This window comes from Benincasa hispida, chromosome 2, assembly GCF_027475165.1.
Source record: "Benincasa hispida cultivar pf3 chromosome 2, pf3_genome.v1.1, whole genome shotgun sequence".
NCBI lineage: Eukaryota > Viridiplantae > Streptophyta > Magnoliopsida > Cucurbitales > Cucurbitaceae > Benincasa > Benincasa hispida.
This window is the reverse complement of record NC_143479.1, coordinates 56,432,721-56,444,624: the sequence shown is the minus strand read 5'-3', so window position 1 is coordinate 56,444,624 and position 11,904 is coordinate 56,432,721. Positions and strand designations below refer to the sequence as shown.

The 11,904-nt window shown below is 32.9% G+C and overlaps 2 protein-coding genes across 2 annotated transcripts; one reads left to right on the top strand and one right to left on the bottom strand.

Annotated features, from left to right (window-relative positions):
• The first annotated feature begins 4,775 nt into the window (after positions 1–4,775).
• LOC120070968 (beta-galactosidase 15) lies at positions 4,776–8,025 on the top strand. Its single transcript, XM_090310504.1, has 7 exons — positions 4,776–5,091; positions 5,174–5,382; positions 5,464–5,530; positions 5,624–6,055; positions 6,135–6,341; positions 6,424–6,782; positions 6,877–8,025. The coding sequence occupies exons 1-7, from the start codon at positions 4,930–4,932 to the stop codon at positions 7,916–7,918; spliced, it is 2,478 nt and encodes an 825-aa protein (XP_090166630.1). The 5' UTR covers positions 4,776–4,929; the 3' UTR covers positions 7,919–8,025.
• Positions 8,026–8,710: 685 nt separating this feature from the next.
• Positions 8,711–10,049, bottom strand: LOC120070967 (cyclin-dependent kinase, putative (DUF581)). The gene is made up of 2 exons (XM_039022937.2): positions 9,314–10,049; positions 8,711–9,077 (listed from the first exon to the last, which is right to left on the bottom strand). Exons 1-2 carry the CDS (start codon positions 9,871–9,873, stop codon positions 8,918–8,920), a joined length of 720 nt encoding a protein of 239 aa, XP_038878865.1. The 5' UTR covers positions 9,874–10,049; the 3' UTR covers positions 8,711–8,917.
• Between the last annotated feature and the right edge of the window lie 1,855 nt (positions 10,050–11,904).

Below are 11,904 nucleotides of genomic sequence, written 5' to 3'. Positions count from 1 at the left end.
GGCTAGGAAATGGACTTATTCGCTCGAATCATGAGAGATTACTCCTTGGGAACAGGTAGAGACAATCAATCTAAATGAACGATTCATTAGTCCAAATCCTTGCGAGGCAAGTGTTCGGATCTATTATGACATAGCCATGAGGCGCTCAACGGACCTTTTGAATCTTATAAAACCTTTTTCCAGGAAAGAAATTCATGAAAAAGTATTTTCCACCTACCGAGAACGCAAGACGAAGGAAGCTTATTACAAATTTTGAACAAGATATAGATGAATCGCTCAGGGATGCTTGGGCGAGATTTAAAAGGTTGGTCCGGGATTATCCACATAATGGGCTACCAGACTGACTTCAAATGGAAATTTTCTATCATGATTTGAATCCCGCTTCACAGACCGTTGCCAATGCGGCAGCCGCTGGTAGTCTGCTTGACAAAACTTACAATGAGGTGAAGAATATCCTAGACTACATCTCCAAGAACCATGAAGACTGGAGGGAGAGTGACCAGAGATTGAGACTTAAAGATTCTGACGCAAATAACGGTGCCATTGTTTCATTACAAAACCAAATTTCCGCAATGATGAATTTGATTCAAGGAATGGCGATCAGCAGCCCAACACCGCAAAATGGCAAATTAAGGCAATAAGTCAAAACACCGCAAGGTGTATGACTTGCTGTAATGGGCATGCGATCGAAGATTGCCCGCAAAATCCACAGTCTATAGATTTTGTAAAGAATAATCCCTTTTCAAATACTTACAACCCCGGGTGAAGAAACCACCCCAATTTTGCTTGGAAGAATCAACAACAAAATTTTCAACCTATGGCACAAAAAGGGCCACCAGGATTCTTCCAACGCAACAACGGTCAACAGAGTAATCAAGCAAGTAGCTCACAACACCCACAACATTAAACTAAGTCACAACTACATTATTACATTTGAGATATTTTTAGGTCAAAACTAGGGGCAATGTCCTTGATTCTAGGATAATGTCTTGTTTGTTTTGGAAAAGCTTTCTTTTCGTCTTTTGCATTTTTTTTGTCCTTTGCATCCTTTTACTCTTTTGCAATCTTTTCGTCATTTGCATTCTCCAACATCTTCTTTTATGGTTTAGGTTGTCTCGGTCTAACATTTTCAACATCCGTCGTTGTATTTTCCTTTTGTTCAATAACCTGAAATGTCAATACTTAATTGTAATTTTATAAATATATATTGAATCTAATGATCATAAAGTAATATAGGGAATGTGACAATTGTTATACTTTCACTTTTTTTGCTTTTTCATGCACCATTTTTTTTTTTTTTTTACCTTTTTTCATGTACATTCACTTCTTCCTCTTTGTCTTCAATCTTCTGTAATATATTATATAAGTGTAGCAATGCATAAAATTGTAGATGTCAAATTGTAGACTCCAATAAAAAGATTAGAACATTCTATCAGTGATAGAAACCTATCACTGATAGCATTTAATGAGCAACACACTTGAAGTATAAAACAAAATAGCAATAACCTATTTAAGTAGATGGGTACCATTTTTCCTTCAACAATGTGGCTTCTTCCATTTTCTTCTCTTTCTCACGATTTTGTTCATGCATCTGTAGATATTAGTATATTTTTAGTAAACTATATGTACTTTATATAATAGTCTATCATTAGAAAAAAAACAAAAAAAAAGTAAAAGAACTAGAAAGCTTGAATACTTGTTACCTCTTTCTCCTTAGCATAAGTAGTTGCATATTTGACTACTTTGTCAATATTAGCATCAACATCGACATCTATCATTTCTAGACTCACAGATGGATGATGATTCTTGTCAAAGCACTATTGATTTTGTCTTTCACTTTTCTTTACAATTTTCATTAGAGAATGTAACAAAGTGAGAATCTTCATTTTTCCTTTTTTAAGATCTTTAACATCTTCTTTGTGTTGCCTTTTAAGACCTTCAATATCTTCTTGTAAAGAAGATATTCTTTCTCCAATCTTTTTATCTTTTTCTACAACATTTTCTCCTTCCTCCAATCTTTTTTCCTCCATTTCCATATATTTTTTGAAGTATTCTGATGCAATTTCTTCTTTTGATGCAACAATAAGAACTAAATGGAATTGAAACATAATATTTAATTAGTACTGTATACAAAATACCTTCTTTTTATGAGACTTGAAATACTCAAATAATTATAATTATGAGTTATCATTGACATAGTTTAATGAGATCATATCAGTGATATGGGCTTATCACTGATAGACCCCATTATTGATAGACCAATATCACTGACATAGTCTATATATTTGTGATATTGGTCTATCATTGATAAACTATGTTGCTGATAGACTCCTTCCCTACATTTATTTGTTTGTTTCAGATGTAATATTTTTATTACGAATATTTGTCTATCACCAATAGACCAATATCATTGATAGATTTGAATCACAATTAATAATGGAAAAAAAATTAGAAACTTACATTTCGTTCTGAGAAGATGTTGTCATTAAGATGTTGCCAATCTAATTGCTTTGTTGTTTCCCAATTCAAGATTCTTGGAAAGCCATTTCTTTTTTTCTTTTTCGAACCTCTCAGAAAGTTTAGGAAGTATTTCATATGCCTAATAAGCTAAAACTACGAGGAATCCTTGCAGATAGTCAATTGGTTTGTTTTTATTCTTAATAGATTTCTTAAAAAACTCAACAGTAAGACTATAAGACGGTCTTCCCCATGGATAATTCCTAAACTTCTCCTCATATTCAACATCTTAGCATGCTTCTAATTTACACAATTATGCTAGAAGTTGTAAAGGTACTTTGGACATTTTTAAACCTAGCAAATGCCCAAATGGTCCTTCCTTAAATAAAGATAGATACATAGAATCTAAACCCCTAATATGGTCTATCAACTTGACATAAACGGTGACTTTCAAAATGGAGTTTCAACTTTCTTTAGTGATTTTTTTGTCTATTTAAACAAAAAAGAAAATATATGTTATAAATATTCTAAAGAACAACTTAGAAATAGATATATAATAAATATATAGTTAATACCTTCTCTTTTTTTCATCTTTTTTAGCTTGATGGTTCTTCAACTTCTAAGGTTCTTTTTGCCCCTTTTTTGTTGTTGCTTTCCATAATTGTCAATTTGTTAGAATAGTAATAACCACTTTAGTTAACAAACTAAACACTTGCAAGTTTATCAATGATAGAAACTTATCATAGATAGACCATAATCAACACCATATTCGAAGTTTAAAAGCAGGCTAGCAATAGTCTATCAACTAAACAACAAATAAACATAAATGAAACTATATTTTTTCTTCATTTTCATGGAAAATAAATTCAAATCCAACATGCTCCAAGTCTATCAATGATAGCAACATATCAATAGCAGACAACTAATCAACAACAAAAATAATGATAATAAACATTGCATAAATATATATTTAACGTCCATTATGTATATAAGTGATAGGACTTATCACTGATAAACTCAAATCAATAATACCAATGAAGAAAAAAAACAATAAACCAAGCATTTACTTACTCATGAAAAGCAAAAAACAAGTTCAAGATTTTTTAGTTTATTGGTGACAGAAATTTATTACCAATAAACCCCAAACAAAAACACATTTGTTTATCAATGAATATACATTGAAGACAAACAGTAATAAAATTTAAAGCACCTAACAGCAATAATAACAAATAATACCTCAAACAAAAACACATTTAAAGTTTAAAGCACATAAACAATAATAAAACAACTAAACAACAAAAAAAGGGAAAAAACAATCATGCAACTATACTTTTTGTTACCTTTGAATGTGATTCCGTAGTCGTTTTCAGTGAATAATCGTTCTTTTTCGATTTTGAGATTTTAGAAGATAGGATTAGGGTTTTGAAGAAGATCGAACAAAAATAGTAGAATGGGTTGATTGAAGAAGATAGTTGAAACGTCGATTTCAGTGAATAATCGTCGATTGAAGAAAATCAGAAGGATTTGAAGATCGGGTTAGGAATATTTGATGATCGAGTTAGGGATATTTGAAGATTGAGTTAGGGCTGCTACAAATTTCCTTGTTTTTACGCTAAACGGAGAACAGGGTCGTGGATTCATAGGCTAGAAGGATATTTGGTCGTGGACCTATTATATTCCCGTGGACTTTTTAATCTTTTTGTATGGGTTGTACTTAAATTTGTCTATATTTATAATTTGTTTGGGTTAATGTTATATTTACAAATTAGTTTGGCCCAATAGTCTATGTTAGCAAGTAGTCCTATTACAAATCATTAAAATATTTAAATTGGAGATTGTTCCAAACATAGTATTAAATTTTCGTGGATATGTTCACATTTCTATTTATATTTTCACGTTTCCCTAAGTTCAATATCAACATGAGAGGTGAATTGATCTTTGTATTGTAGCATAGAAAAACCTATAAAACATAATAATTTTGCAACGAAACATCACTAATATATATATATATATATATATATATATATATATATATTATAAAAACAGACATGTTAGCTTGTTTAAAAATCATAAAATATTTATTTACTAATTTAAATTTATTTTTATAATTTTTTTTTTTAGAAATATCTATAAATTTTATGGATATTTTGATCCAAATTTCCGTAAAATTGAAACGGGACGTTTTAAACATTTATTAGAAAGAAGATGCATAGAATTACCAATATATATGTGTGTGTGTGTTTTTTTTCTTTTAGGCATTTGTTTTAGAAATGATTCAGATTTAAAACAGAGATATAAGGAACAGAAACAGTTTTGATCAACGTAATCTTCTTCAAACTTCAGCTAAGATTTCGAAAATGTTGAAACAGAATTGTTTGTTAAGATTCTAATTTCACAGCAATTCAAAACTACTATATAAACACCCACCACCCACCACCATTTTCACACCAAAAAAAGCTTAAAGAAATCACCATGGATCGTTCTTCAGCATTCTTCTTCTTCTTCATTCTCCTTAATTCCTTCATCTTCTCCACTTCCATTGAAGTTTCTCACACTAACAGAGCAATCACCATTGATGGACAACCCAAGATCTTACTCTCTGGTTCAATCCATTACCCACGTAGCACTCCCGAGGTAAACAATTTCTCAAATTATTTATCATTTTAATACGAAACAAAATAAAATGGATTTCGTTTTGATTCTCTGTTCTTTGTAGATGTGGCCTGATTTGATCAAAAAAGCTAAAGAAGGTGGATTGGACGCCATTGAAACTTACGTTTTCTGGAATGCCCATGAACCCATTCGTCGTCAATACGATTTCTCTGCCAATCTTGATCTTATTAGGTTCCTTAAAACCATTCAAGATCAAGGCCTTTACGCTGTTCTTCGTATTGGCCCATATGTCTGCGCCGAGTGGAATTACGGGTGTGTTTCTTTTGTTTTTTCCAATGCTCTGTTTTTGTTGTTCTTCATTGGAAATTGAATCTTAATGTTTGAAATTTACAGAGGATTGCCGGTTTGGTTGCACAATCTTCCCGGAGTTGAAATCAGAACTTCAAATTCTGTGTTCATGGTAACATTCTTTTTAATAATCTTCATCCTCTGTTTTTTTTTTGTAAACGCTTGTACTTTGTTTCTTACTTTACTTTTTGAATATGTAAAACAGAACGAGATGCAGAACTTTACTACAATGATTGTGGATATGGTGAAACAAGAGAATCTTTTTGCATCACAAGGAGGACCTATAATTCTAGCTCAGATTGAGAATGAATATGGAAACATAATGTCGTCTTACGGCGATGCTGGAAAAGCTTATGTGAACTGGTGTGCAAACATGGCGGAATCATTGAATGTTGGAGTTCCATGGATCATGTGCCAACAAGCTGATGCTCCCGAGCCGATGATCAACACCTGCAACGGCTGGTACTGCGATCAATTCACTCCCAATAGTCCTAAAAGCCCGAAAATGTGGACGGAGAATTGGACTGGCTGGTTCAAGAGCTGGGGTGGAAAAGACCCCCTCAGAACCGCCGAAGATTTGGCTTTCTCCGTCGCTAGATTCTTCCAACTCGGCGGCACTTTCCAAAACTACTACATGGTAAGTACTCTGTTTCTTTACTGAATCATTTTGATCTGGTGAGTCGGTGTAAGATCGGTTTTATTTATTTATTTTTCAGTACCACGGCGGAACCAACTTCGATCGGATGGCTGGCGGTCCGTACATCACTACATCGTACGATTACGATGCTCCATTGGACGAATATGGTAATTTGAATCAACCCAAATACGGCCATTTGAAGCAGCTTCACGACGCATTGAAGTCAATTGAGAAGGCTCTTGTCTCCGGCAATGTTACCACCACTGATTTGGGCGACTCTGTTTCAGTAACTACTCTTGTTTTTTAAGAAATTTCCTCTGTTTCTACTAAACAGAGCTTGATTTAACTCAAATGTTTGTGTTAATCAGATCACTGAATATGCAACCGATGAAGGGACGAGTTGTTTCTTCAGCAATGTGAACGTAACGACCGACACAACGGTGACTTATCTCGGAAAGGACTTCATCGTTCCAGCTTGGTCCGTCAGCATTCTCCCTGATTGTCGAGAGGAAGCTTACAACACAGCAAAGGTCAACACACAAATCTCTGTTATGGTGAAGAAGGAAAACAAGGCCGAGGACGAACCCGAGGTTTTAGAATGGACGTGGCGGCCGGAGAATCTCGACACCACTGCGAGATTAGGCAAAGGACATGTCTCTGCAAATATTCTCATTGATCAGAAACAAGCTGCAAATGATGCTAGTGATTATCTTTGGTACATGACCAGGTAAAATCTTCAAAATTAAACACTAATTTTCATTGATTTAACTTCTACCCATTACTCATTTGATGATTTTGATTGTATTTTTGTTCAATTACAGTGTTCATTTGAAGAAAAAGGATCCCATTTGGAGCAATGAAATGACTTTACGTATCAATGGAAGTGGACATATCATCCATGCTTTCGTCAACGGTGAACACATTGGTTCTCAATGGGCTTCTTATGGAATTTTCAACTACGTCTTTGAGAAACAAGTGAAATTGAAGCCAGGAAAGAACATAATCTCTCTACTCAGCGTCACAGTCGGATACCAGAACTACGGACCTCAATTCGATATGATCCAATCCGGAATCGTTGGTCCAGTTCAAATAATCGGCCGCCATGGCGACGAGACAATCATAAAGGATCTCTCCAACCACAAATGGACATACGAAATTGGATTACACGGCTTTGAGAACAGCTTGTTTAGTCCAGAATCTCGTTTTGCCACAAAATGGCAATCGGAAAATCTACCCATGAATAGAATGATGACATGGTACAAAACTAGCTTTAAAGCACCGTTGGGGACTGACCCAGTTGCCTTAGACTTACAAGGGTTAGGCAAAGGAATGGCTTGGGTGAACGGCCATAGTCTCGGTCGATACTGGCCAAGCTTCATAGCCGAAGAGGGATGCAGCGACGAGCCATGTGACTACCGTGGCTCATACGACAACAACAAATGCGTAAGGAACTGTGGCAACCCGACACAACGGTGGTACCACGTTCCGAGATCGTTCATGAATGATGGGGACAACATGTTGGTTTTGTTTGAAGAATTTGGAGGGAATCCATCATTGGTGAACTTTAGAACCATGTCAATTGAGAAGGCTTGTGGTCATGCTTATGAGAAGAAGAGGTTGGAGTTGTCATGCAAAGGAAAGGAGATCTCAGAGATAAAATTTGTAAGTTTTGGTGATCCAATGGGTAATTGTGGAAATTTCTCAAAGGGAAGTTGTGAAGGGCAAAATGATGCTATGAAGATTGTTGAAGATTTGTGTGTTGGGAAAGAATCTTGTGTTATTGATGTCTCTGAAGATACCTTTGGGGCTACTAATTGTGCTGCTGGTCTTGTCAAAAGGCTTGCTGTTGAGGCTGTTTGTTAGGACATAACTTCTTCTTTTTAGGGTTTCATCAGGGCATATTTTTTAGATTCTTTAATTATTTTTTTTTTTAGAGTTTCTGTTTGATGGTATTCTTCCTTTTTAATTTAGTTATGATTTCTTTTTTTATCATTATTATTTATGTTCACATTTTTAAATTTCACAAATTTATAATAAAAAAGTTGGTCTATAATATGGATAGATAATCATTTGACCTAATTGACATAAACTCATAATTATAGACATTTACATAAGTTGAGGAACTTATTATAATGCTTTAAGGAAATATGTAACACAAAATTGAGGTATAATGTTTTTAAAAGCTTAAGGGGATATTTAATGACACAAACTTGAATTTGGGAACAAAATTCATAAACTTTTAAAAAAGCAAAATAAAAAAAGTGTTGTGTGATATGAGGAATAAAATCAAGCTAAAATCAGCTTTTAACATGGTTTTTTGTTATGTTTTTCCAATGCTAGGAGAATATGCTATGTCTCTCCTTTTTCTAGATGAATTGACACTAGTGGATATTTTTCGATTTGTCTACAAACATTGGATTTGTTTCTCTCATGTTTTTTTTTTTTTTTTAATTTTATTTTACATCCCGACTCTGTGTATTTGAGTGGACGACATAAAATAAGGCTTTACAATTTCTTTAAACCTACCCATTTTTATGTGTCCATAACCATAAAAAAAATTGAATCTAAACCAAACCAAATAAATTAAACCATGAAGATTAGATCTCATAAATTTAAAAAAAAAAAATGGGGTTTTTAAATAAAATAAGAAGAAAATTCCAAAAAATTTTTCTTTTTTGACTTTACTCTATTTAATTATTGTCATAAACAAGAAAGTGGGTAAAATAATTTGTCACCCCACTGGTCATTTACGTATACAATAATCAAAAACCAAACTATTAGCCGTGTCTAAGTTTCTATATACTTTGCTATGGCTTTCGCCTTCTTCTTCCTCTTCCTCTTCCTCTACTAATTTTTTTTTACCTAAATTGCAAGAATTCCAGTCGAAAAAATCCCTCTGTTAATGGGCGACTCCGACACCGTCTCCATTCCCGATCTCGCCTCTGATCGACACCGTTCCTTCTTCTCATCCTTCATTATTTGACTCGACCGGCACTCCGTACTACAAAACGCCATTTCCCCTCTGAAAGTTCATTTTTTTCATAACCCATCAGATTTTTTTATCTAATAATTATCAAGGTAAATCGTGATAGTAGTTTTTTTTAAAAAAAATAATAATAATAGAGTTTTGGTTTCCGATTTTCAAAAATAAAGGAAACTATTAGTACAAAAATCTGCTGATAGAAGTTTAATAATTTCTATAATATATTTTATTATTATTATTTTTAGGGTTTTCGGGTTTTTTAAGATTTGTTTTACCTGTACATGTATATGTCTTTGCCCTCTAGATTTTTCCCACATAAATGACACGATCGGAGGAAATCAGGGGCCCGACGCGGCGGAGTTTGATCTGCGAATACCAGCGTTGGAGGCGATTTCTTGGCGGCGGCGACAAGACCACCGTCGTAGTACACACGTGTGGAGGATTCGAGAGGACCACGTGTGGTAACGTAAGTGTAATTTTCCTCCAAATTGTCGAGTTCTTCGTCGTCGTCTTCCTCCGGCGAAAACGACCCACCGGCCAATCCAATCGGGATCGGAGCAGGGCGGCGAGGGGAGTTCAATTTAGGGGTACAAACGGCGTGTTTAACTAGAATTTCACATCCACGGACACCAGAGGTGGAGGTATCGAGGGCGGCGACGATGCCGAGTCCGACGGCGGCGGTGTAATTTTTGAAATTGGTGGGTCTAGGAGAAGGGGAGAGGTCGAAATGGGAAGTGGGGCTGGGGGCGCCGGTGTCGAGGAAGGCCGGACGGCAGCGGGAGACGAGGAGCTCCGATAACCTTCCGATGACCGGACGTTGGCCTTTGGCTAACATGATTGAGGGATAGGAAGAAAAAAAGCAGAGAGTGGAGAAATGAAGGGGAAATGGGGATTGTACTTATAAAAGTGGGGGAATGAAATGATATGAAATAAAGGTAATAAAATAATAATAATAATAAATAAATAAATAAAAAGAAAAAAGAAATAATAATTGCATCAAAGGTTGCTTTTTTGACATAAAATAGGGGAGTGGGTGGGCTCTGATTAGCTTGGCCCCTGGTTTTGGTTTTGGAATTATTTGGGTTTTTTTTCTCTTTGCCAAAATATATAAAAATTGCTTTAAATTTTAAAGTTTAAATCACTTTACAAATGGCAAAAAAAAACTAGTCTAAAATATAGTGGTAATCTCTTATGTTTTTTATATAAAAATTGAGATCTCAAACATATTTAAGCGTTAAAATTATATATATTTCACTATTTGAAGATCCAATTTTAATATTGTTATAAATTTGAAGGTTCTATTTTTACAATTAAAAGATTGAGACTGTAATTACAACTACTATCATAATTTAATGACCATCGATTATTTGGAAAAATAACAATTTATATTTCTAAATTCTAGAGTTGTGTCAATTTATATCATTTTGGTTTACGTTTGTATAAATACCATGTGAGGCTTGTGTTTTATCAATTTAAATTCCTAGAGTTTCATTTAGTAACAATTTGATTTTAGTTTTTAGTTTTTAGTTTTATAAAATTAAGCTTATGACATACAATTTTCATCTGGAAACTTATTTGTTTTATTATTACCTTTTTGTTGATGTTTTCAAAACTCAAGTCAAAATTTGAAAACTAAGACCCTGTTTCGTAATCATTTTATTTTGTTTTTGAAAATGTATTTGTTTTTTCATAATTTCTTACTCATAGTTTTCATATTTCATATATAAATATTTGAACTTTTAGCTAATTTCTAAAAAAAAACAAGTTTTTAAAAACTACATTTTAAAATTTTTAGAATTTGGTTTTGATTTTAAAACTCCTAAAATCTAGGCAACAAACATATAAACCAATAAATGGAAGTGATATTTAGACTTAATTTTCAAAAGTCATATTGTTACCAAATAGGGTCTAAAAAAGCTTTTCAAAAACTTGGTTTTTATTTTAGAATTTAGATATGAATTCAAGTGTTTGTTCCATAAATTGAGAACCATAGTATGAAATTTATGAGAAAATAAGCATAAATTTTAAAAATAGAAAACTAAAAACAAAACCGTTATCAAATGAGGCCTAAACTATTACAATTGAAATAATTTAGACTCTCAATGACAATTTTCTTAACCATGGATCAATTCAAATCGTCTCTTTTGTTAATTCAAAATTTGAGGAAGTCTTTACACTTATAAAAATGGATGCATTAACAACTTTGAAAAGTAATCTTAATAAATTGTCTAAACTGATTCACTAGCAAAATTTTAGAAAGATAATTGAAACAATTATAAGTCCACAAGTTATTTTTCGAATGAAATTCGATGATAGTGTAATTTGATACATTTGTGAAAATTTAGAGTTTAGTTCATGGTTTAAAGTAATACAACTCCCAAATTTTAGAAATATAAATTGATATTTCCTCAAATTAAAAATTTGTTCCAAATATTCAACCTAGTTTTTTTTCTCTTTTTTTTAATAGAATTATGAAAAATCATATTACATTTTTTTTTTTTTACTAACACATTCGTATAATAGTTAAGTTATGCATACTTCGACAAATTAATTTCTATTTCATCTTAAAATTTGAAAGTTCTCTATTTTACTACTGTGATTTGGTTCAAGTTTCATAAATTATTTATAGGTAACATTATATATATATATATATATATATGGTTTGAGGCAACATATTTGTATTCTTTAGTGAAATATTAACTACAAGTTTGAGTGGGGAAAGTTTAGATTTTGGTTCATACAATTTTAAAAAAATCTTAAATTAATAATAAATAGTTCCTAATTTTCTTTTAATAAGCCAAAGAAAACCACATTTTCTTTTAATTTTTAACTCATCTATAAACTTTAATACAATCAACTAATACAT

Bases quoted from the DNA above. Each gene is read 5' to 3' on its own strand.
- LOC120070968 (XM_090310504.1), top strand. From the start codon at position 4,930: ATGGATCGTTCTTCAGCATTCTTCTTCTTCTTCATTCTCCTTAATTCC. The intron at 5,531-5,623 runs GTAACATTCTTT...TATGTAAAACAG, and splicing joins CTTCAAATTCTGTGTTCATG to AACGAGATGCAGAACTTTAC. The intron at 6,783-6,876 runs GTAAAATCTTCA...GTTCAATTACAG, and splicing joins TATCTTTGGTACATGACCAG to TGTTCATTTGAAGAAAAAGG.
- LOC120070967 (XM_039022937.2), bottom strand. From the start codon at position 9,873: ATGTTAGCCAAAGGCCAACGTCCGGTCATCGGAAGGTTATCGGAGCTC. The intron at 9,078-9,313 runs GTAAAACAAATC...ATGAACTTTCAG, and splicing joins AAAGACATATACATGTACAG to AGGGGAAATGGCGTTTTGTA.